General features: G+C 38.0%; 1 protein-coding gene across 1 annotated transcript; it reads right to left on the reverse strand.

Annotated features, from left to right (window-relative positions):
- Positions 1-26919, reverse strand: LOC121294372 (neuronal acetylcholine receptor subunit alpha-3-like). Its single transcript, XM_041217999.1, has 6 exons — positions 26772-26919; positions 25223-25362; positions 19159-19203; positions 5814-5923; positions 1098-2199; positions 1-331 (listed from the first exon to the last, which is right to left on the reverse strand). Exons 1-6 carry the CDS (start codon positions 26830-26832, stop codon positions 203-205), a joined length of 1587 nt encoding a protein of 528 aa, XP_041073933.1. The 5' UTR covers positions 26833-26919; the 3' UTR covers positions 1-202.
- Between the last annotated feature and the right edge of the window lie 597 nt (positions 26920-27516).

A 27516-nucleotide genomic window follows, 5' to 3' on the forward strand; every position in this document is an offset into this window, starting at 1 on the left:
TTAATGAAAAAAAGGTTTACAGAAACAGACACAGCAGCGTTAAACTCATCAAACAAACAACAGTGCTTGGGGGCAAAAAGTTAAAACCCTATGGGAATATGTTTCTGTAATAGGCTGAGATGTGTATGGGCAAAGCGATTAAAACTCAAATTCTAAAGGAAATCTTTCTATAAACAAGAAAAAAAGAATCCTCGCTGTCAGCCTAAATGTCGTCTCCCAGAAGCAAGGGTTGAAGGAAGAGGCCTGCTGTCCCCAGGATACAAACCAAGATGAAAACCCACAAGAAGATGCGGTCAATCACCATGGCAACATACTTCCAGTCATCCTGGATCTACAATGCACAGGACACAGGCAAAAATGTTAGACATTGTTGCAAGTTTTCAAATACATTTTGCACTTTTCAATAACTTGAGGACCACCGTCACTGATCACAATATCCTTGTAAAGTTGACCTTTTTTATTTTAGTAACTTCTCTGTATTAGGTCACAACACACCTCTCAGCTCTCTCTGTTTCTGTTTTCACAGACACAGTTCTCCCTATCTGCCTGAATATTGAGTTCTGTTGGGGGGTTTATTGTGTTTGTTCCTTGCAGAGAGCAACCAGACTATCCCAGGGGTTAAAACAAAGAGCTATAAAGGCAGGCTGAAAGAACTAAATCTATTTAGCCTCAAAACTAAAAAAAAAATAGGGGGGATTTGATTGAAGCCTTTAAAATTGAGTTGACACAGAAAGTGTTGAGGGTATGTAATGGGTGTTGATGCTGAAGCACAGGGATAGGTTAAGACCCAACTTGACAAAGTTTTGAGTTCAGTCAGCTACTAAGAAATGGATAAGCATAGATGGATCTGGCCTTCTCTCATTAGAACATCTTCATACTGTATATTATGTTTTTAAAACGCTCATGCAAAATATTTTCTTTAGCACCGTCTTCTTGGCAAGATCCTCCAAGACGGTGTGTTCTGGATTAATGTCTGTCTCACAAGTATGAACCCAAATTAAATTAGTAAGAAAAGAAGTAACACTACTTGTTTTTTCTGCATGTTACTAACACCTTTTACAGAAGGTAAATCAACTCACGCCCCCCAATCTGCTCACCTCCTTGGCCTCGTTCTGTAACCTCATGTTCTCAGCGATATACTTGACACTCTCTAAGGCCTCGTGCACCTCAGGCGATAGAGCAGAAAGGGATAGCGGGGCATCCAGAGACTCTGAGCTGGAGCTTGGGCTGTCTGTGCACCGGCTACTAGCCCCCACCCCACTGTCTGCAGGCAGCTTGGTGCTGCGTTGCCTCCCACAGCAGTTACAGTGCCCATCTTGGCAGGGGAAGCCTTCCTTGGAGCAGCACTTGCTGTCACCCCCACTGATACTGGACAAGCTGTTGAAGTTGGGGAGCTCAGGATTAACAAAGAGCCTCTGCCTCTGGAGTGTGGCCGTATTCTGCTGCTGTTGGTTTTGGTGGCGGTGAAGATGTTGGCTGGTCTTTTCTGCTTCTCGCTTTGGCCTGGTCATGAACATCACCCTGGGGAGCAAGCTGAGGAACACAGATCTCACCCATCGTGGCATGGTGTGAGTCTTAGGAGTACGGTAGTGAACATTGAGCACAAACACAGTGATGACAATGGAGAGGGTCACAAAGATCATGGTAAAGAGAAGGTACTCTCCAATGAGAGGGATAACCAGAGAGGTGGAAGGGATGGTCTCAGTAATGACCAGGAGGAAGACAGTGAGGGAAAGGAGCACAGAAATGCACAGAGTAATCTTCTCCCCACAGTCTGAAGGCAGGTAGAACACCAGGACAGTCAGGAAAGAGATGAGGAGGCAGGGGATGATCATGTTGATGGTATAGAAGAGAGGGAGCCGTCGGATGTAGAGGGAATAGGTAATATCTGGGTAGATCTCCTCACAACAGTTATACTTAATGTCATGCTTGTATCCCGGGGCATCAATGATCACCCATTCTCCACTCTCCCAGAAGTCTTTGAGATTGATGGTGGACCCAATGAGGACTAGGTCAATCTTGGCCTTATCGTAAGACCAGGAACCAAACTTCATGGTGCAGTTCTGATAGTCGAAAGGGAAGTAGGTGACATCAATCTTACATGAGCTCTTGAAGATAGCTGGTGGGATCCAGGTGACATCCCCATTGTAGCGCAGCAAGGCTTTGGTCTTGTCACCTACTTGGAAGTCTCCTACAGCGCTGGGAGGTTAAAACCAAAAAGGGTGACAGTTAAGTATAGAAAAACTACAGAACTCAAAATGGTGTTTTAATGCCCCCTGGGAAATTAAACATTTTGTTCAAACATTTTACTTTTCTTTTGTTTACCTGTGTTTTTCCTATTCTGTGATGACTTGATTTAGTTTTGCAGTGTAGTAAAACATAATTATCTAGTGCACCAAGAAAGTGCACTCTCTAGAAACAGCGAATGTGGTGTTGCCCAGATGACAGCACATTTTGCTTAGACTAGGCAAAATTGCCAAGCTCTTGCAACTGCTCTGCAAACCGGCTCTGCTGAATGATTCCACTTGGATAAGAAATGCAAGCACTGATTTGGTTTACGACACCTTTGTGGAATAATTTGTTTTAAGATGTTTTATTTTAAATAGGATTTTCATATAATGACCTCACCGCACCAGCCTGATGTTAGTATCGCCACTTCAAGAGAACATTCTCAAAACACAGTATTTGTAAATTACAGTACTTTCACAATAGAAGCAATTATATTGATTGTATCTAAAACACTTTGACTGTTTATTCAATACATACAAATTAAATATCGATACATGTTTAACAATGTAGGTGGCCTACTAACACTTCATAATAAAAATAATAAACAAGGTAGGGTATCATGAATATAATGACAACGTACAATTAAACTATAAATGAGATTAATAGAGTTGTGCTTTTAATCAGATGAGCAATATACTCCCTTAGCAGCCATAAAATTTCAAATTCAATCTCTGACTCCCCTGCTTCTAATATGTATTGTATACTGAACTGACTTTCTTTACATCTTATCTTATTACCTATAGCACCACCAAAAATATTTATAGTGTTCACTTGTAGGTCTACGACACTTTTCAAATCTGCCAGTCATTGAATGCAGAACCCGGGTGGACATCATCATCATCATCATCATCATCATCATCATCATCATCATCATCATCATCATCATCATCATCCTCATTATGAGAAAATTGAACACAAAAAGGTAAAGTTCGACAGTGAATTACATATTTTATTATCTTTAACTGCTTTAATCACATTCCGGGTATGACTGGCAGAGAGGTTGGACCGAGTTCACAGTGAGTTTACCATAATGGGTTTCCATGTTTATTTAATATGCTTTACCATACCTTGCTGGACTTTACAATGCTCAACTATGTTATACCATGCTTTCATTGTATTTTATTACACTTATCTATGCTTATAATATGGTTTTATAACAGAAGGCAAGAGGCAGTTGGGCACATCCAACAACGTTGGCCAAATACAGAATGGCGCCACATTGCAACTCAAGCAGCTGTAAGTCAACTACCTGTATGCATAGACGATATTTACTATTACTTTGAGAAAGTGGTGAGAGGCATCAGGATATTAAGTAGTTCCAGATTCCAGATTCTGTGTTGGATACAAACTCACAAAATACTAAAATATGTAAAGGTGGTTGAATTAGGAACTGGCTTGCAGCCCCAGCTTGAACAGTGACAACCTCAGGAATATTTCAAGCAAGAAGTCAGACAAAATTCCTGTATGCCAGGAAAAAAAGCCCAAAACCCACTTGCACCCAAAGCAAGGGTCAAGAAAGAAAAAAACAAACTGAAATGATGAGCAAAATATTACAATCAGTCAGCAGGCAGTTCCATAAGGAGGCCTAATCATCCTATACCAGGGGCGCAGGAACTCTCTAAAACTTGATGACAAATGTACTACATGCAAATGTTTTAAGAACAGTTAATTATAACACCTTTGTAGAGTGTACATATATTCTTTGCCTTCCCAGATCCCCAGTTTAATATAGTCCCTAATACAAAAACCTAACCTGACACAAAGTGTAATGTTTATTTCTTATTGTACTGTCCTCCAGAGATAGTGTGAGTGTAGAAGTGCAGAAGTTAACGTGGCTTGGAATTCCTGAATGAAATGTGCAGTACATCTTTAGGCCTGCTGACCCCCACCCCCTCCCCATTGACCATCTATTCATGGAAACATACATTATAGAGCTTCTGTCAGACAGGCACTCTGCAGGGGCAATGGACTTCATGGACATCCGTTTGAGATGAATCAATGTGTGTCTTTACAGCAGTGCAAACTGTCCCTCTTTAAGAGCAACTGTCCTTCCTCGGGAATAATAATTCAAGGATTCAGTTGAGACAAGACATGCAACAGCATTTGGATTTTTGCAGTTTCAAAGCACAATTTCAACTGTCCAGAAAAGGGTATCTTGTTAGTATGTCACGCTATGGCATGAGCCGCAGTTCAGAAGTGCAATGGACTCAAATGGCTTTAGCTTTGTAACGACTGAACTGGAATGCTCTAAAGAATACAATGGAAACTGAGATTCATGTTATTTGGACCCCACTGATCACGGATTGCAATCATGAAACGTTGTAAGTGTCCACACTGCTTTCTGTTCTGGTCTGTTAGATTTTTTTTCTCCAGTTTTTTCTCCAATCTTTATTTTCCAATGTTTGGTTCCCTAGTGAAAAAGTGAATTGAATCAGCTCTTAGATATTATAAATAGCCTTCAATGTGTTTTGCTTGTTTTGCTAATTCAAGTAATTTTATTACATATTGTTGTTGCCATAACACTAACTTTTTTCCTTAATCACAAGCAAATGTCAGAAAGAGACTTTAGATAACCCACATTACATTGTAGGCTAACCCTAACCCTAACCCTAACCCACTCTTTACTCGTATTTATAGTAATTCCTGTTGTAAAACAATCAGAGAGAGTTAAGTGGAAGAGAGAGTATGGGAAAGGGAAAGCCTTAATGAAAAATGGCACATCCTTTTTCTTAAAGATAACCAACTTGATTCAAGAAAAAACGGATCTTTTAGAAAATTGCTGGTGTCAGGAAAACTGTAACCATTTGAAATGTGTTGAAGCCAAACCTTAATTCAAAGTTAGCAAATGAGGCATTATGTTACAGTGAGTGGGTGAGTTCATACTGTATAAGTGCACATGTAATTGTATATTAAAAACAATAATATACTTACATCAGCATCTGTGCAAAATGCAATTTCTGTTCTCTGTCTTATTTACATGTACAGGGCACACAACTTATTGAGGTGTGCAGACTGAAATATCGCATGGGAGAGCAGGGCAGAAACTGTCTAACTTTTTATTTTTTTTTAAATTCATACAGTAACAGAGTTTTCCTTCCTTAGTCTTTCTAACAATTGTGAACTGTCTGTCGCTTTGAAAAAGTCCATAGAAATCAGAATAAGCATTGACATCTTCAGGAATTATTGATTTGTATCTTATTAATGCAATTATACAGTAGTTACGCTTTGGCACATACAAATAAACATTCATTCAGGGGTGTATTTTTTTTCAGATACTTTAACATTAGAAACACTTACTTGAAAGTAACTCAAATCATGAGTCATCAAATCTACAAATCATCAAATCTACCAACATTTTTAAATCAATGTGTAAAATAAACACATCCAGACTCATGTAACGTAGTGGCATTTACACCCAACTTTTGGATTCTGCAGCCTCATAGACGTCGAATAATTTGAGGTACCAGATTAGCATGTGAATGTTTATACAGACTGCTGACCACACACTGTCAGGCTTCTCTTACTTGTTGTACAGGACAATGTCTGGCTTCCAAATCCTGTTTGATGGCACTCTGATAAATTCAACCCCTCCAAACTCATGGGGGTCCCATTTCAGTTTGTAGTCATTCCAGACCTGTGGAGAGAAGGCGCAGTAAGGATGAATTAGGGCACAACTTGTTTGAATTGTACATAGGTAAGACATTTGATCACCCTTTTATTTTAAATCCAGGATGAATCTTATTTTTTTTTGTTTGAGGTTTGAGGATTAGAGAGTTAATGCGAGGCGAGGTAGATTTTATAATTTGTTGTGTAGAGAGACTAAACCACAGCCATGTATCCACCCCTATGACACAGAGTTCAGATGTGAATGGGATATTCTCTTCAAGCATAACACTTAAAATGGGGTATTTTCTCAACAAACAAAAAAAAGAAAAACATTTTTTTGGACGAGCCTTCTGCTTGCTGGCACTGCCAACATGAATTATATTCTTGCCTCTCTCACGCAGAGACTATTGTACTGAACTGTGGGTGGGTTTTGTGATCTTGACAAGTGCACACTGTTGATAATGTACAACCTAACCAAAGGTTTTCTTTTCCTTGTGCATGTACCAGCATGCTAATGTTTATAGAAACCCTGTGGGAGAAAATAGAAAGACACGGTCCTTTTTTGAACCAAAAGCAAATAAGACAGCTGTATAATACGAGAAAGAAAGAGTAGTATCAGACAGTTCCACTTGTTTTGTACAATTAAATGTATACACAATTAAATGAACTGTAGCTAACAAAATAATTCCATAAATCATACCCATTTTGCACTCCATTATCTACACAGGTCTCAAACGTGCAGTTTTTAAAAAGACACGTGTTATAGCAAATATGTATTTTCAATCTGCCTCAACACTACTTAGCTTGTTTGTCCTTCCAGGGAGTCTGTTACTGCTTGACTTCCTTGTCCATTTCACCACAGCAGTGTCTTCTGGGTTAAAGCATGTTACTCAGAAAGTATGTCAGTTAATAGCGAAAGCAGCTGATTGGTTATTGACAGGAAAGAAGAGAGTGAAGTGGTGTGGACAATTTTGCCCTCCAGGTGAAATGACCCAAGAATTGCAAGCCAGTCTAAAAGCATGTACTAGATATGATATTGTAAAATAAAAATACATGTTTGCTTAAACATGTGTTTCTTTCAAAACCACACATTTGAAAAACTTTAAACTGCTGCTGCTTCGAAGATGTGTGACTGATCAGGTTCTGCTGCCGTTCTGGTACCGGTGAAGCGATTGATCTGACACTTGGCATATATCATCAGCATCTAAACCTGCATCACATTTGCGAAGCAGAAGTTGCTGTGATAAATTTTAATGTCAAAATGATTGCCACAAATCTTATCGAAATGCACACGAACAACAAACTGCTGCTGTTTGAAAACCGTTTGACCAACAAACTCCAAACTTGGTAGTTTTCATTCCAGTAACTATGGGATACAAATATGTGAAAATGGTGATGTTTTATAAAACAAGATGGCCTGCAGTTTACGTTTACATTTGAAATTTAAACCTGCATCAGTTAACAAACTATTTACTTGACTAACTCCAACCTTCACAAGCATCTTCCCTAATGCTGTATCAATACAACTGACTTTTAAAAAAATGGTGTTGACCAGAAACGAAAATGGTCGTTTGACTCATTGTTTTATAAATCTTTCGAAATATTTTTTAATCTTCTAAATTTGAATGTCAAAATTGTTGCCACAAATCTTATCGAAACACACCCTTAACAGCAAACTGCTGCTATTTGAACACTGTTTGACCAACAAACTCCAAACTTGGTAGTTATTGTCCCAGAAACAAAGAAATATAAATATGCCAAAATGGTTATGTTTTATAAAACAAGATGGCCCCCAGGTGTACGTTTACATCTGAAATTTAAACCTACCTCAGTTGACAAACGGTTTACTTGATTAACTCTAAACTTCACAAGCATCATCCTTGACACTGTAGCAATACAATACTTTTAAGAAACTCGCTTTAAAACAAAATGGCCGTACGACGCCTTGAAACATCACAAAATCATCTTCTTTGGAACCATTGAAGTGACTGATCTGACACTTGGCATATATTGTCACCATCCAAACCTGCTTTCAAAGCAGAAGTTGCTGTGATACAATTCAATAGTAAAATGGCTGCCACAAAAAAACGCGTCCTTAACAGCAGACTGCTTTTATTTTTATTTATATAGACTCCAAACTTGGTAGGCAACGTTCCAGTGACAGTGGAATAGAAACATGTCAAAATGGTTGTTTCCTGAAAAAATATGGCTGCCACTCCTACATTTTCTTCTTATATTTAAAACTGCTTCAGTTTAAAAACAGTTCACTTGATTAACTCCAAAATTGAAAACCATCATGTCTGTGTCGGTAAAATATACATTTTCAAAGATGGCATTTTTGCGTTAAACAAGATGGCTGCTTGATGCATTTTTTGTGGGTTGAATCTTCTTCTGTGGAACTGTTGAAGTTTCTGATTTTAAACTTGGCACACTGAGAACTAAACACGCTTAGACAGGTACTGATACTGGGGCTTGGGAGCCGTAAAACTGCCAGTTCTAGTTTTTATTTGTATTTTATACAAACAAAAATCATGTTAACAAAACTGTAAAGCTCTGCTGTGTGCCTGTGTGCGTACTATTCGTGATGCACATGGTGCTGTGCAGTGATTATATGCAATCTAGATGGGAAATTAAAATACTACACATTGTAAACAAGAAAATGGATGTCTCTGAAAAGCCTAAAAATGTGTCTGCAGATCACGTAAAGCAGTATCCAGCAGGAGTTTTACACAGTGATAGAGGTAAGCTCTTCTGTACATCCTGCAACGTTACTGTAGATCACTACCAAGAATCGGCTGTTGACAGGCATTTAGATACAAGTAGAGAAAGGCAGATACCAACAGAAGCACTGTGACTGCTTTACTTGCAAAAACAACGGTGACTGTTCCAAAAGTCCACTGAAAACCGTGAAGCACGAAACACATCAAATTTTGACCTGACAGAGGTGTTTGTTTGCACAAATATCCCATTGTATTAAATGGTGGAGTGATTCCTTCATCAGCCAAACTGAGACATGAATATTTACCTAAAGTTGTCGAGTACCACAAGCAGGAGATTATGGAATAAGTAAAACAGTCTGGTTTCTTGTCAGTGGTCACTGACAAGTTGACTGAAGCCCAAGATCAGTATGGGTTACACATTGTATTTGTTTCGCAAGACCTAAATGGTGAACATGCATCTGACGTAGCAGAATTGAACTTTACCTACAGGCTGTTAATTACAACACCGTTTCACAAGCTGTTGTAAAGTGCTTGAATAACTTTGATGTTGATTTATCTCTATATTTGATGTTTTAAAAAATAATGACCTGTACAATGAATTTATAAAAAAAAGTCCTGTGCACATGTCATGAAATACTATACTTTAACCGTGACACTGCCATCAATTTTACAGAAAAATTCCATGATTTTCACAGGGCCTTATATATAATGAATGGATGTACAAAAAATACTACTTTGTTATCTACAATTACTTTAAAGTAGTTTTATTGTTCTTTAATGATATACTTTAGCTTTTGTGTTTGGTTAATAATAGGACTACTGATGTTCATAGCACAACTAAGGGTTGAAATCTAAACACCTATACAATATAGTACAAGTCAAAGAAATTTGATATTTGATATTTGAAAGAAACCATCTCAAACTGCAAAAAACAGCATCCAGCATTTTCATTTAGAAAGTACCACTGGGGATAGGGAAGGGTAGATGTTTCAAGAACTAGGACCAATGGATGGACTACTACTGTTGAATCCATTGTTCTTGCAGCGTGTGTAAAATGCTTTGATACTGTGCAAAGGAAAGATAACTACAATTTCCATTCCATATGACATTGCCTTATTTAATAATCCTGGCCACCCCATTACTCTACAGTTGTAATGGAATGGTTTTCAGGGGCAGACCAGGGGATAAGACACTTTTGTCAGAGGTGGAATTGAAAAAGAGCTTAATCTCTCTGGGATTCCCCTGACAGACTCCATCAGTGCAACAGGACAAGGAGCCAGAAACAATCGGCTCGGGTGTAAATGAAATGGCCAGCCATAAATCATTAGCTCTAGTCGGAAAGATTGGAAAGAGTTGACATTTTTATTCAGTGCTGACAGTCCCATCAACAGAGCTGTTTATTACTTTGACCTTATGTCATCTCCACACAGAAGCAAGGAGATATTCTATTAAATGTGAAGAGTGAATGGAGGGATCAGAGGGCATAAGGGCATACTGGGGGCTTAAAGAACACAAGCTGTCAGATTACAGTGTGGCTCTCCATTACATTGGTTGCAATTGATAGTGAATTGGTAATCTGTATTCATTTTGCTAAGGATCTCTTGTGTCTGTCTGTTTACCTCACAGTAAACTAAAAACTGAACTTTCTTCTTTAATGTAATTTGATGAAATAACTTTAGGGGAATGGGCTCATTAATATATGAACGAGAGTAATTTTGCAATCTGAATGTATGCTACAAATAACTTTAAGTTTCATTTTCATTATGTATGCCAACAGCTTCTGCTTGTAGCTTAACTCCAAATAATTGCTTATATTTTTCTCAACTTTAGATATATGGCAAAGTCACTGAATGACGTTGGCACATTGCTAGTCATTCAATGAAGTTAACTTTGGAAAAATGAGTGCTGATGAGTAGAACAGATTTACTGAATCATACTGAAAATTTGTATGTTACCCATTTTTATGTCGGGCCTCAGGTCACCCATTTATATTCACAAGACTGAACCTGACACACAATAATGCACATCAAAAAATAAAACCATTTGAAAGAAATATTAATACAAAAATTGGCATTTTTAAATGCTTGGTCACTAACAGATTATCATTGCAGTTTATGTCAGCACTATTTACGGAGCGACTGAAACCAGCATGGAGGCTAACAAAATTGAGCTGAATTACGCACTGAAGCATAGAATTATCGTAACAGACCATTTACATTTTCAAGACAGATTTTTACTTTGATTTCATTACGTTGCTGACTTTGCAATAGAGATTTTGCTTGTAGGCTAATTCTAGCCATTCTACAGTCATGCCTCTGAAAGATCAAATGTGACAAAAGGAATGTCACTCATTTTTAAAAACAATTTAAAAAAAAAAAACTCTCACAGCAATGTGTTGCAAGTTCAATGTGTTGTGTATTGATCATTTATTATCTGAACTGTGACTCGGTAAAAATAAGTTCCGCCATGCATTGTAATATTTAACTGCAGGGTAACAAATCTTTAACAGCCAATCAGCATGCAGCATCCAAACATTCCGTTTATAAATAAAGATTATAGCTGGAGATTCGTAGCTCAGACTGTGCTGGTACCTCGGGCATGTATTGTAACTAATTCACATAAATACATTTCTGCTCTAATTATCAATTTAAAAATAAAACAGTCTAGTTTTTATTTTATTTTTTTTTCCCTCTCAGTAAATTCGTGTTAATGAAAGGTAAACTAGAACCGTTCTTTAAAACTCCAGTTTTAAGATAACTTTGCTCACAGAAATAGGACTACCCATTGCATTAAAACAAAGAGAGGCAGGTTTATGGTTATTCTTAGTATAGTGATTTTAATGTGATTATTTTTCAGTCAGCTATACTGTTTATTGTGTGGTCCACCAAGATCCAAAAACAAAATCCAGGCAGTCCGTGAACAAAAAAGTTTGAGAGCCACTGACCTAACGAATAAAGGCCGTTATTTTCTGAGCCCTGGTTGTGGTGTGTTGTGGTCTACTAGACAACATATTTAACATCATAAGTGGTACTTGCCATCATTTGCAGGAACTTTATTGAATGCTAATAACACTCTGGCACTAACACCATCCCAACTGTAAGACTACCACCAGAGTTAAAGTTTATGAGCTTCTGAGTCAAAGCTGCTGAACGTTTGTATGGCACCGATAAATCCTGAAAAACTCTTGTTTGTGATGATTGGTTTATCCTTTATACAGCGGTGCCTTAAATTATATATAGACACTAAGCGACCAACACCCCCAAATATCAGCTCCAGTCATTTGTTAGAGGAAAGGCGCAGTTCTACACATCGAGGAATAGCATGTTCTCTAGCTTGTACAGGCTAGTACAATGTGGGAAGCAGAAGATATTATAGAAGTAGCGTTTCTGTATAAAGTTGCTCACACTATTTGGTTGTATTACCTATCATATTCCTCTGACACCCTTCTTACCTGCCCTATAAATACAACAGGTGGATCAGTAATTTTCCTCATTGAGAAACGTGGCTGCTCTAATTCATGCTGTGTATTTAAGACATAAGCAGAGACAACTACAGCGACAGAGGACATCGGTTTATAGAAATTTTAATAGAAGGTGTGTGCACAGCATCTTTGGCATGGTTTGTTATCAAAGCATTATAGGGTCTGAAAAGGGATGGAATGTGACACAGTCCCATTATTCCCATGGCCCTCTCCTGCAGACAGTATGTACTGTACCAGGGAGGGTGGTCTCTGCCTGTTTCGTCACACTTATGTCTCAACTGCTGGTGGGTTTTTTTGGGGGGTCAAGCTGCTATAGTTTGTCTACTTCTTTTGCTTGCTCCCATGTTATGGTCCTCCCTTCGCTAGCAGCACTCATTTTACAGTCCATTTCATCGTGTTTGATGAAAATGTTAGATGGTTAATTTTATAAAATAGCATTTCCTTATTAATGACCCCTTCTTCAAGCAGTATCTGTAAGCTAGCTCTGCTATATGGCTTTCATTTTCTCCTGCTTCGGCAGATGCCTTTATTGATTGTCCTGTCTTCTTTGTCTCCTAACACAACCCACAATTCCTCTTAATGATTAAGCTAATTATATTTAGTTTTTTAAATGTGTTGCATGTGATCAAACATTTTGAATAATTACTGTGTTAAAATTAAATTAGTCTTAATAAACCTTTCTTTATTAATCTATTTAACACAATGTTTTGTTTTGATGCAGTTCCAAACATGTAAATTCCATGGGAATATGTAAAATGATATAGGGGCAGGCAGAAAATGGGGTGTGAAGATTATTAAACCTATAGTTCCTGTCTTAACAGGAGGTCCTGCTAGAATCCAATTCTCTCTATACTGTAGGCTGCTGTTGCCTGAAACTAAACTCCATTCCTACCCTGCCCCAGTATATACACGATCTCTGGCGGCTGCAGTTTCTTGAATGCTGGAACCATGACCCTGGTTAACCCGTGCAGTAGTCAGTACTGTACTGTTTTCACGGTTCTCACAGATTTCGCGATATCCCTGAAATGTACCCATTGCCATGTAATATGTAGTTCCCCGTGAAGATTCCTATTTCTAAAAGAATAGTCTAAATATACATAAAATAAATACAGCAAATGTTTTCCTTATTGACACACTACCTGTTTCCTTCTACCATCTTCGAAACATCTCCAAAGTCTGTCTCTACCTTTCCCTCCCAGATGAGAAGATACTTTGTCATCCATTTGACTCCTCTCGACTCAACTACTGCAACTCTCTATATGGTGGTCTCCCGGCACGCACCATAAACCAGCTGCAAGTAGTTCAGAATGCTGCTGCCAGGATCCTTACCAGATGTAAAAAACGTGACCACATCACCCTCTGTCTTGCCCAGCTGCACTGACTACCTGTAAAGTTCAGGATTATGTTCAAAACTCTCCTGCTCACCTACAATGCCCTGGTCCCAAGTACCTCCTCAACCTGCTGATGTGCTTGTCCCTGCCTGCAAGCTGAGGTCCTCTGACTATGGCCTGCTCGTTTAGTTTCATGGCTCTTTGGAACTCTCTCCCAGCTTTGGTGCGTAATGCTCCCACTGTCGCTCGCTTTAAATCAACTCTCAAGACCCACCTGTTCTCTCTTGCTCTTTAAGCCTGATATCTGCTATTAGCTGCTGCTACTATTCCACATATTATGTTACTATCATGTATTATGCACTTTCCACTGTTTTTAATGTACTATTTTATTTATTATGCTACTATCATGTATTATGTGCTTTCAACTGTATTTAATGTATTATGCATTGTTTTTTTGTTTTTTTGTTTTTTTTTACTGTATATCGTGTATTGCATTTTTCTGCATTTGAATTATTATGGATTTTCTTGTTTTTACTGCATCTTGAAAAGTGTTTTGTGATGGTGGTCCACTATGAAAGGCGCTATACAAAATAAAGATTGATTGATTGATTGATTGATTACTTTACACTGCACTTACAAGCCTGGCAGTCAGTTTAGTTTGCTTCCGGTATTTGACTGAACACAGTATATCAAGCTGCACGATTTCTTTAGAACATCTTCACTGAAAAAGACACCAGCTGCATCAAAGATTGAAAATATTTCTGCTAGATCACTCTGTCCACTACAAGAAGGGGACATTTCAAGTGTGGTATTATTTTTACATGTATTAATGTTTTTATATTATTTGATAATTCACTGTTGATGAAAATACTGCAGAATCTATTTGAAAGGTGGACATAAAATATAAAATATTCTACAATTTAGCAAAGTTTTGTAAGATAGCATTTAAATATTTAGGAACATTTGTTATAAAATATCTAGAGAAAAATCACCAATTTTGAATGTGACAATGCTATTTTTTTCTCCTCTAATAAATATTACATTTAATCATGAAATATCTTGAAATACCAATTTAATCATGAAATGCCATGAAAAAAGCTTTTTTTTTTTTTTTTTTTTTTACTGAGAAAAAAATACAGTGCTATCTGTAATTAGTGTTATTCTCAGCTTGGATGACTTAATAATATGTTATTGAAAACACAGATACCTGACCAAATATTGTTTTCATAAAATCTTTTTTTGGCTGGTTTGGTCAGCCACCAATACGTGTGTCCATTTTAGGACATCCTCAGACCTTACCCCTCCTCGAGTCAATCGTCACCCCTCCTTTTTTCGGGGAGAGTGAGGGGTTGGACAGAGTCATTTGAATCACCCAATCAAACAAGAGCAAAAAAATGTCAGTGTTTCCATTGAATGACACAGATGTCAGTGCAGCTGCTGATTGGTACGTGCATTTTTACATTTCTTCAGCATTTAATATGTATACTGTAAGCGTTTTAAAAAATACTTGTTATTTGATTTAATATTGTTATGTAATTGAAAAATCCCACTTTCAGGAATTATTCCCCAGGACAAAACTACTTCAGTTTAGGGGACACATATAGTAATAGGGGACACTTCATCATATCAAAGTAAGGTGAAATTTGTTTGGGACTTGATTTTATGTGCCGAGGTAAAAGTCTTGGAACCGTTCAATAATGCAATGGTTTATATGTGTAATTTTGATTGTCTTCTGTTACGTTTTGATGTGAAAAGCATGTTTTATTTTAAGACTTCACAGTATAAGAAAGTCCCTACACAAACACACACTTTATTAAATCAAAAAAAGATTACTGACTCGAGGAGGGGTGAGGATTGACTCAAGGAGGGGTGAGGTCTGACGTACGACGACTGACTTGAGGAGGGTTGAAGATTGACTCGAGGAGGGGTGAGTATTGACTCAAGGAGAGGTGAGGTCTGACGTATGACGACTGACTTGAGGAAGGTTGAAGATTGACTCGAGGAGGGGTGAGGATTGACTCAAGGAGGGGTGAGGTCTGACGTACGACGACTGACTTGAGGAGAGTTGAAGATTGACTCGAGGAAGGGTGAGGATTGACTCAAGGAGAGGTGAGGTCTGACATATGACGACTGACTTGAGGAGGGTTGAAGATTGACGCGAGGAGGGGTGAGGATTGACTCAAGGAGGGGTGAGGTCTAACGTATGACAACTGACTCGAAGACAGTTGAAGATTGACTGGAGGAGGGGTGAAGATTGACTGGAGGAGGGGTAAGGATTGACTCGAGAAGGGGTGACAACTGAATCGAGAAGGGGTAAGGTCGTACTCTACAGGTAGTCTGATACTGAAAGTAACCATAATGCTAAATAAAATAAAGAGTTCATTTAAAAACTATTGTCACATTGCTCGATTCTGCCTGCAAGTTGTCACATGTAAGTAAGTGGACAAGGATGGTAAATCTGATAGGATTTACAAATTAACTGCTGGGAACACAGAAATCTTTTTTGTGAGTAATTTTTGCTTGTGTGCTATAATCAGTCAGAGTTTAATTACTGTATTTATTCTGCAGTTACTTATAATTAGGGGTCTACCTAAATCATGATTTTGCGGATTTTGCAAATTCACGAGTCACCGCGAAATTTGCACATTTTCTTTGTTTTGTCTAATAAAATAAATTATTGGATGGGACAAATACCATGACAATTAACATGCTGCACATGTTGCCTTTATTAAAGTATGCCAGATGCCTCTAATCAATTTCCACATCCGTATAACTTGGCAAAGCATTGCCTTACACTTCCAACCAATTCAGTGGATGCAGAACGTGCAGTCTCAATGTATGGGAAAGTCCACACCAGACAGAGAATGTCGGCAGCAGCTGCTGAGATGTTGCATGCTTGCCTTTAACAAATGGCAGCACTCTGATTTTAGTAAGGAAGTACCACTATTTTTAGGCTTTTATAGTGCTCTGAAATATTGTCTACTTAGGTTTATTTCATGTTTAAAAAGATCCACGCAATGTCTGCGAAATCCTAATTTTATTCCATAACCTACCCATAAAAAATACATAAATTTACCGCGATATAAGTAGACTCCTACCCATAATCAGTTAGTTTGATTACTGTATTGACTCTGCAGTTACTTATCATCAGTGAGAGTTGGATTACTGTATTGATTCTGCAGTTACTTATAATCAGTGAGAGTTGGATTACTGCACTGATTATGTAGTTACTGTACTTGCTTTAAATCACACCATGTTTTCTTATTAAAATATATATTTTTTTCATTCTGATTATGCGGTTCTGGAAAACAAACACCTTATCATTAGATGAATTGGCCAGTGGGTGTGACCTGCTCATTGGTAGTCGAGAGACAGCCCTGTGGCCTCCAGTATTGCTTGGTTACCACACAATGGGACATTGCCAGACCTTCTAAAATTTCAACATGGTAAATCTGCATGTTAATTTTGCTGTTATCTCATGGTTATATTATGTATTTTCCATAGTTTACCACAGGTTGCATGATTTTTATGACTGATGCGTTGTCATATTTCTAATATGCTTTCTATGTTTTCAATAAGCTTCACTACACTTTGCTATTGTTTTACAGTGGTGAACATTTATAAAGCACGTACTGGGCTTAAACATGGATATATAATGCCCTGTCCAAAAAGCTCATCACATGTGTTTAAGATTTTAGACGATAAGTTATACACACCTCCTCTTTTAAGAAGCGTAGTTTCATAACACTGTATCAGGTCCCAGCATGGCTCCTGAACCTACCTCATCAAAGCCGGGTTGGCTTTAGTTCTGAAACACATTTATTTTATTTACTTCTAGTTGATTTCCTCCTCTCACTGGATCTGGATGTGCTTACCTTTCTCACCTACCCATTCACTTTGCTCTAAGGATTTTCAATTTGCTGGACAAAAGCATTTACATTTGCCTATTTCAGTTTAATCAAGTCATCTTTATTTGGCGTTCCGATTTGTAATGACCTTGTTGTTTTCTGTAAGAATCTTCAACACAGTTCTTTGGTCTCCGTTTTTCTCATGATATTCTTCAAATATTTATAATGCAAGGCGTCTCGGCTCACTTCAGGAATTGTTTAAGTAGCAAAGACTCGGTTCATACTTACCTTTTCTTCCTGATATTTAGTAACTAAGCTATAAATATAAAACACTGCAGGATTGTGGATCTCAATGGTAATCAATAATGCTGGCGACGGCACATTCAGCTACCATTGCTTATTTTGCACGCATAGCTACAGAAGTGTGTCTTTACATTAAAATGCAGATCACGTCTTTAGCTGCTTGCTTTTACATCCACACAAAAAAAATACTGATCTCATCCAGAAATATTAAGATCGTTGATGCACCATTTGAGGATGAGACCCTATCTGTAATATTTCAATGCCTGTTACTGTGATTATTATTGTTAATGTTATTCTGCTGGTGATAGAGCAGTGGTTTGTTATGTATCGTTGTGACGGAGAGCGAATGAATCCACACGAGTCAATAATCTCCCTCCCAACTTGTGAGGGCGCTGTGTGACAGGAACAGTGTGTCTCGTACTGGATGGTCTGGCAGTTCATTCCAGGGTCAGTCGGAAGCCGGACATCCAGGAAGGGAGCAGAGCCACAAAGAAGTCATCACCTTAATGCGGTAGGCGATGTGTCAGTTACGGATTGGAGGAGACATGATTGCCCGCGCCACCGAAAAAGAGGGTGTGACTGAAGGTATTTAGGGGAAGTGGCCGAGCTAATTGTTCCTTTGTTTTGGTTACAGACAGACTGCTACAGGAGTGATAAAATAACTAGGAGTGTTCGTATCTAATTGTACTTGTTTGTTATTATTAGACAGTTAACACTTACTAGGAGGTGTCACTAAAGACCAGCACCAACCTGGACAACCTGCACTACTGTTCACTAAATAAATTGTATTTCACAACTTGCACATTAGCACTCACTCTGGACTTGTGATCGTGTTTTGTTCTCTGTGTGTTTATACTGTATTTATTGTGTCAGGACTGAACCTCCTGAGTTATACTGCCCAGTACACATCGTTGTGTACTGTCAATCATTATTATTTACAGCTATCAAGTGAATTTGGATTATAAATAAATCACCACTGCACCTGGAACATTGTTGTTTGTCTTTCCTTGAGCATTGCATCACTTCTACAGCTGCACACTATGTACCACTTTGCCAGAATCGTGTTGTTGAGCAAAGTGTCATTAATGGTAATGTTTAGGGACTAGAGAATAATAATGACAATGATAACAATAACGAGTAAACAATAGAATAGTTTAATTGTCATTTTTCATGCAGCTTAAACAAATACGTACAGTATAAATGAGAATGCACTTAACCGTATTTAATGCCATGTCTTTCCTTATTAGGGAGCAGTTGTACTAGTATTAGGTGGACAGCTTTTGTGAATGTCAGTCAATGATAGTAATTTGCAATCTGTGAAGTATCTATTACAAAAGTAAATATTTATACCTGTCAACACTAGCAAGTTGCCAGCCAGCACAGTAGTGTGAACAGGAAATGTGTTGTGTAAAAGAGTGCTGTCCCTATAGGAAGCGAGGGGCAATTCAATTTAACTCAAGCAGAAGAGCAGATTAAATTATGTTCATGACTGAGAAGACATGATTTGTGAGGTCCCATGTGTTCAAAGACTCTTAAAAACAAAAAAAAGACATTGTTCCAGAATAACACAATTTACTTACATGTCTCAGCCACAAGTTTGTTTCCATGATCTGGTTTACTTCATCCTGGAAAAAAAAAAAAAAACAATCAACACTTAAGAATTCACCTTATTTATCAAGTTGTATTGCATTGTTGTTGTTTTTTTTTTTTTTTTTTTTTTTTATCTGAACAGCAGTACATGTTCATTTTTAACTGATAAGCACATTTTAGAAATTTACTTTGGCTCGCCTATATTGTTGTTTGTCAGCATGCATCACTGGGTGGTGTAAATAATGCAACAGGATGGAATTAAAATATTAAATTTGAGAGAAAACAGAAGACTGTTAGGAAATATTAAGTCCATATTTCAAAATCACTACATGGAGAACAATGATCCAAGCACCCCACCCGAGAGTAAGCATTACATTCTCATTTATACACACTATCCCATTGTTGTGAGGAAAATCAGAGTTTAAACTGTTAATGACACAACTTCAATATGGCAGTGGAATGGTATGTTTTTCTTTTCGTTTGTAGATTTTTGCTTGCCATTGTAACTGTGTCTGTTTGGGCGTTTTTGTTATCAGATGCCTTGGGTTATACAGAAATAACAAAAACACCCACACAGACACAGTTAAAATGACAAGCAAAAAAATCTACAAACGGAATGAACAGCATACCGTTCCACTGCCACAAGATGCAGTGATTTACAGGCTGAACTGGAACCACAACCGTTATTATGATGGAACCGTATGCGTATAATAAATTATGCATCATGTGCGCCTTCGTTGTTAAATATCGAAGTTGTGTCATTAACAGTTTCAATTCTAATTTACCTCAGCAACACAGTGTGACTGTACACAGGGAACATCCAAAATAATGTCAGACAATATTTCAACATCAGATTGTTCAGCAACTGTTAGGGAGATGGAATTTGTGGCCAAATTCAACTTTGTTGGGTTAGTCATATAATCAGGAGCGCACTGGTTGGAATCCTGGTTGTTCTGCATTGCCTTGGGTCCCACAGGGAGCATTGCCTGCCACTGTGCTACCATGGGTTGGGGAGGAAAGCTTGATTGGGCAGAGTTCACCTCATTGCTCTTCAGCAACCCCTACTGGTCAACAGCCCATGAGTCCAGGTAGAGACTTCACAGGTTGGGCCCTCACCTCCTTGGTTCAGTAGCTTGGTAACAAGCATTGCTTTGGTGATTGTCTTGACAATGACCGTCACGCCAACTGATTGACAAATGGGTCATGTTGGAAAAATTCATATAAAAAAAAAATAAATAAATAACTGATATATAAGAACAATACAAATTACAAACGAAAGGAGGCCATTCGACCCATCTATGCTGACCCGGTTCTTAGTAGCTGATTGACATCAGAACCTAAAAATCAATTTTCTTTGATCAAATCAAAGAAAGCCCTGTTTACATTTTGGTTTGAATAGGCACCATAACTAAGATTTTTCTGACGTGATTAAAAAGTACAGAAAACCAAGTACTATGATAAGACCATGAAAAACAGCAGGAATTATCAGAGTATCTGTCAAATAGCTTTGCAGACATATCAGATCTTTTTATCAGTGACTTAAGTAGTGCTACCTTGATTCCAGTAACCAGTAAAGTACAGTAGATTTACTGTTATATACTGTATTACTTCAATTTGGTGCCGCCTTCTAATTAAAGACTCCCTCGTATTAACACCGCAGTCATATATCAGCTTTACAATAGAGGCCGCCCTCGAAAAAAAGCCGCTATCAGTAAAGATACATTAAGGTATTTTTTTCTCCCCCTACTAAAAACAACACACAGTAAATAGATAAACGCAGAACACTGACTATGAACAAACACATAGTAAGCACATTTTATATTATAGTAGTACAGCTCTGAAAGAAAATCCAAGATAAACTATGTACAGAACAGCAGTCCTTCTGAAGTTCTTACAGGTGGTTTTGTTGTTAGTTCAATTGTAATTCCCGCACTCAGTCCTTACAAATAAAAACAATGTGCTTACTATCTGAGAAGATTTAGTTTCGGTTTCTCTTCCAGAGAAATTACAAATAAGCAAGTTACAGTGATAAAAAAAAAATAACCGAGTAGGATATATTGGATATCTTGGATTTAACTGCCACACCAGCATTGTTCCGACCCTTAACAACCAAGACACACTTCTGATTCGCTGGTACAGTACTCCCCTGACCTTCCAACTCCCACATAATGAGCTCTCGGTAACTGTCACCGATAAATGTACTGTAGTCAAAGTAGGTTACCTACACACGCTGCTACATTCAGGTAGGCTACAGCAGTACAGAAAATAAGCAACTGCGATAGTTCTAAATCTCATGTCTTAAATCATGTAATAAAATATTGCAGCGTTTGAAAATTGTAGTATTAGTGATAAAGGCCCCCCTCGTATAAAGGTCACCCTCTTTTAAGCGCTGCAGTAATTTTGATCAATTTAAAATAAGCGCCACGGCGCCAGATTGCAGTAATATGGTATCTTAATTGACTGGAAGGGTCAAAACTTGTTTTAATGCAGGCATCAATGCAAAGAAAGCAAGAAGCTGGCTTGCTGCCATATCACCTTGGACTCTGATGTGATGGCCGACTTCAGAAGCTAAGAGAGTTTAAACTGTACGTGAAACCCCAGTGAATATCAGGTGCTGCAGTGTGTGCAACGACGTTGGTATGATGCAGTGTTAAGTGGCAATGTGCTGAATTTTTACCGCAATGTCCTGGTGAATGGCCCATATGCATGAAAGATTCAAGTAATTTCCAGTCATTAAAACATGCGATTTGTAAAACTACAGCCTGGTTATTTTACTGGCCAGTAATAGTTTCAGACATGATTTACCGTTAGAGATTCTTACTGAGAGATTTTATCTGACCAAGTCAGAAGTACACAAATGAGCTGTGCCCCCTACTTAAGATGTCAGTGGTATACACCGTCTGCTTACTGTTACTATGGTTACTAAAAAGGTGCTAGAGGTGGGTGAGAGAGGATAGGTTTGGGGCAGTGTGACAGGATATGGCTGAGCGGTGAAGTCAGGCCAGAATGCAGGAAGAAAAACAAACCAGGTACTGCAATTCAAAGATGTGCTGCACGCCGTTAATTAAAGACACAAAAATAAATAAAAGGTTTTAAACAGAAAACACTGCTCACAGAGCAAAACAAAAGTTTATAAATAAAACAAATCACGAACACAATCATAATAACAAAACCCAGGTCAGGCTGGGCAATTGCCTTCACTGATCCTATATTAGTTTTGTTTTGTTTTCAATTTCTCTCACACTCCTCTCTTTCCACCTCTCAAACACCCCACCCGGAGTGCAAAGAGCTGCAGGTTTATATATAGGTGACCATCTCCCGATTCAGGAACAAATTAATCACTTAATTAATTTGGGACATGGCCACATTCTACACAAGGTTTTTAATCATTCCTGGCAGAGGATGAGTAAAACAATAACAAAAACACATGGCGCTTCACCGTTACATATAAATGCAATAAATAATAAATAAACAAACACAAAATAACACAGAGGCAGAGGAGGAGACCCCCGTTCTAAAATTAAACACTTTGCCCTGCCCCCTTTTTATGGGCAGGGCTTTCCTACCATCCTGCTACAGGCAGTATATGCTTTTTGATAAAAAAATAAAAAGGTGCAATTTTTATATAGCTTGAAATATTCACTTCAATTTTCAAGAACGTTCTCAGAAAAATTGGAGATTGTAAAAAAAGGGAGGTATACACCACAAATATCTGAATTGACACAGGAAGGGAAGGGATATACTTGCCACTTCCAACATTCAGATTATGAAAGGTACCCGTGGCTTACCAGTAGTTGTGAATTTCTCAGTACAGAAAAGGCGATATGGAAGAGCACTGGCTACAGCAATCTAGGATGTCAAATGAAGTCAGCATAAAAACATGAACGTTCCCAATGTCACTTGCGAGCCACTGTTTCACTCAAAACTTTTGGACAAACCTGGATTGATGTTCAACTGGATGAGCAGAAGCGTATGGATACAGTGCATCACAATTAGCAAGTAAGAAAAAATTGTGAGGTTCTAAACACTTGATTGATTCTGTTGTTTAGCTTGGCAAGCAAGAACTGGCATTCAGAGGTGACGATGAAGGCACCAATTCCTCAAATAAAGGTAATTACATGGAATTACTTTCTCTGATTTCTGACTACGACAGCATGTTAAGCAATAACTTGTCTTCAGCCACAGTATATTCTGACTAAATTCAGAACTACTTAATCTCTTCGGTGTCTCAGAAGTATAGGAAGCCAAGTACATATATGTAGCTGTAACGGTAGATGAAATAACCGATGTTGGAAACACAGCTCAGCTGTCTTGAGTTTTCAGGTATTTGACTGACAGTGGCCCGAAAGAAAAAACTCTGCTGCTTGCCTTGTCTTTTCCCTTCCTCGTTTCTTCCATGCTACTCTGCTGCTCCACTCCCTCCACTGGCTCCCTATTGCCGCTTTCATCTAATTCAAAACTCTTGTACTAGCCTATGGCTGTCTATCTGCTGTCTCTAGACCTTTCTGCCCCCAAGCCTTTACGATTCTGCCTTGCGAGATTATTAGATTAAGTTTGAATCAACACCTCAGTCTAGACACCCCCCTTGCCCCCCCCCCCCAGGTCGCCTTGGCCACCGGCAGATGGCTGCAAGACCTTTGCCACCGGCAGATTAGCTGCACCCCCCTCCACTCCCCCACCTCCACAGGATCTCTCAGAACTACATTCCCATATGTGAGCAGGAGGATGTTGGGAAATGTAGTTCTGAGAGGCCCAAGCGGGTACTTGGGAAGCCATCTTGAGGCAGGTAATGCAATTTAAAAGCTTACAAAAGTGGTCAAAATGTAGCAACACATGGGAACATACACAATAAAATAAAAAGGTCCTTATTTACTCTTTAATGTTAACCTGGGATCAACATGTGTGACTGAGTGACTGACATAGTGATATATACAGTCGCCACCACTTAGAACGGGTAAAGTGCCTGAGCGGAGCGTGAACACGAAAAGCCTATGGCACCGCTCCCACTCCAAAAGATGTTTTGCAAAGGAAAATTAATTATTAATTCATTAATAAATAATTAATTATTCTCCAGGGAAATAAATAAACATGTCAATTATAGTTATGAAATGTATTTTTGACGGAAATTAATGTTTTAATAATCAGTTTTACTAAAAACATAATAGTACTCACTGGAACCAGATCCCTGATATTTGTTTCTGGTTCTTTGGCCCCAAAGCAGGAACTGGGTACCAGATTTCAAAGGAACCGGTTCTCACATCTCCACATTTTGGGAGCGATTTACACTAGCAGTGGAGCGGAGTGTGAGTGGAGCTGGCTGCAGAATCAGAAGTACCGGAGCGGAGCATGAGCGGAGCGGAGCGGAGCGGAGCACGAGCGGAGCAGACTGGGAAAATGAAAGCCTTGGAGCGAGCAGTTTCAAAGATGTAGAGCGAGAAGCGGCATTTATGAGAGTTCCACTCTGCTCACATGCTCTGATTAAAACCTAGGAATGTAATAAAAAGTATGTGCAAAAAAGTAATGCAAGTCCAGAAATGTACAGTACAGGTAGACTACATTACTGCAAATTGTTTCCATCTTTTTTTGCAAGTATGGACAGCAAACTTTCAACGTTTTCTAAAAAATCCCAATTCGGCTGTATATCTGGATGCTGCTCCATAGCACACCACAGTGTTACAGCGCAGCACGCATGCTTACATTATCGATGTTTGTTTCAGGCAGCGCGTCTTGGTCACCAAGGTAACACAACTGAGAATTATTCCTCTGACATCACCTCTGGTGTTGTCAGTTTCAGTTTTGGTTGTATTTTTGTCAGTACTCACATCCTCACCTACAGAAACCCCATCTTTTTTGAAGCAACACTGCATTTTTTGCTGACTGCACTCCCACCGCCCACCGAGTCACTCAGCTCTAACCAATAGAACACACTTAGCTCCAGACACAAGGACACTGCCTCAAAGTACCCCAACTCTAAACACATGGCTTCACTGTTTTCTAGTCTTCAACTATAACTGCTGGAACACTAATTAGCGTAATAAGCAGGTTGAAACTTACCACTTTGACAAGCTGTGACATAGACACTTCAAACTGCACAATGACAGGGTCTGACACATTCTCCACTGGCCGAATATACTGGTTATACTTGGTAAAGATAACAGAAAATAGCCTGTGTTCTGCTTCTGAGCATGTGCCACCTGCAAAAGAAACAGAGAATCTGTTACAATTTGCAGTGTACAGCACCTTCGCTGTCTGCTTGTTTTTCTACAGAAAGCACTGTGATCCCAAGCACACTCCACCACACCCCTATAGTAGTGTGCTGATGCTCTTCAGCAAATTGCAATCTTCCTCTTGATCAGCAGGACCCAGTCCTTTCTAAGTAGCTTTCTAACTACAAGGACAGCTGCTCTGTAAAACCCACACAGATCAAATTAGAAGTCCTTAATTTACTGTACCTAATTAATGTTCTTGAGACAACAGCGGCTTTGGAGAGATAATCTGTTCATTTCATTTAACAAACAAAAGTTTTGCTTCACCTAGATTTTTAAAACTGAGTCATACTTTCTTTTCAAAATGATATCGCAAAAGTCTACTGGAAGCCATAATAGTAGTACAATATTTAATGTTAGATTTCCAAATTACACATTTTTCAATTTTTGTCAGTGTTTCTATAAGTATATGGAAAACTACAAAGCGGTATGTTATTCAGCATGCTTATGTAACATTCAGCAGGTTTAATTTGACTTTATGAACCAAAACTTGTTAATTCTGCAGGGTGATGCAAAACGTTTGGCCATAGATGTACAATGCAATTCGATTGCTCAAAAATGTCATATATTTTTTGCATTAGTACATTTTAGAAACATGTACAGTCAAATACAAATAATAGTGGAAAATATATATTTAGTATTACTTTCACTTCACTTACAATCTAAGCGAAGGTCTATGGGGATTTTTTTGTTGTTGTTGTTATTGCAGTGAAGTCAGCAGAAGCAATATGTTTGAATAAACTAAAAGCAAATACAATGTGGGCCATATTTTACAGTCGAGTCTTAACTTTTTAAAGGAGAAAATGTAACGTCAATGTTACAGAATTGAAAGACAAACAATGTATTATTTTCTTTCCCCCTTTTAATTTTGAGCAAAAAGTACACTGTCCTTTTTTTTTTTTTTATAAGTATTGCTCTGGAGTTTTGATGTGTTGAGATATATTCCAATGAATTAACAGCAAAGATGGGAATCACAGTGCGCTGTACCTCAATGATTACATTTTTGTCTGTGTTTAAACTCTCAAATTAGAACCAATGATTTATATTACTGATTTGGGTTTATCTCAAATTATACATGATCCTAGTTACAAAAAAGATCAAAGTGCCCTCTCTTTATCCAGTATCTTAAAAGAAATGCAAAAGTAGTCAAGTATATTTGTAGTAAATAAGTTTTTTTTTTTTTTTTCTTATCTCGTTCCTGCATATAAAATATATAAAATATATCAAAAGGGTGCATGTATAAGCAAACTAAATCCACTGATAAACGCAGTTCACTCTAAACCAGCTGAGGTTCGCTGTTTTGAAAGAAAATTAAGCAAATATTTTGCTTTACTCACCAGAAAGAACGGATATGAGAAAGGGCAGGGTTAGCAAACCCATGAAATACTGGGTTTGCATTGTAATTTCTGTAAAGGACCTCAAATCCAGTCCTCGCAGGAGAAAGTGAATGCTGAAGATTCACTCGTCAGGTAAAACTGAGCGAGGAGCGAGAAAGAGAGAGAGAGAGAGAGAGAGAGAGAGAGAGAGAGAGAGAGAGAGAGAGAGAGATATCAAACTAACGAGAAAGGTCATCGATACTTGTCTGGAGATTACATATGAGTATGCGTGCACTCACATTGGGTAATTTCCCAGCCTTTGAAAATAGGACATTTAAGAAATGTAGCACATTTGGCGTAATTTCATGCAACAGACATCATCCAAGCAACAGAAAAGCTCTGGGCACACAGAGACTATTACACTTTAGAACATCAATAATCAATACACTTTTAAAACCGACATCAAGCAAACTACACCATATGGAAAAACAAAAGATAGCTTCTGAATTATATACCTGTATATACAAAAAAATACCAGTAACCAAACAGGTACTTTAATGATAAACTATGGTAGCTATATAAAGAAAATAATCAATAATAATAATAATAATAATAATAATAATAATAATAATAATAATAATAATAATAATACCAAGGCAATAATGCAAATCCCAATACAAACAATTACATTATGTATTATTATTATTATTATTATTATTATTATTATTATTATTATTATTATTATTATTATTATTATTATTATTAT

The sequence above is a fragment of the Polyodon spathula genome, chromosome 19, assembly GCF_017654505.1.
Source record: "Polyodon spathula isolate WHYD16114869_AA chromosome 19, ASM1765450v1, whole genome shotgun sequence".
NCBI lineage: Eukaryota > Metazoa > Chordata > Actinopteri > Acipenseriformes > Polyodontidae > Polyodon > Polyodon spathula.

Coding starts and splice junctions, on each gene's coding strand:
- LOC121294372 (XM_041217999.1), bottom strand. CDS start 26,832: ATGCAAACCCAGTATTTCATGGGTTTGCTAACCCTGCCCTTTCTCATA. Junction 25,363..26,771: donor TCTCATATCCGTTCTTTCTG/GTGAGTAAAGCA, acceptor TTTCTTTTGCAG/GTGGCACATGCTCAGAAGCA. Junction 332..1,097: donor TACAGAACGAGGCCAAGGAG/GTGAGCAGATTG, acceptor TGTGCATTGTAG/ATCCAGGATGACTGGAAGTA.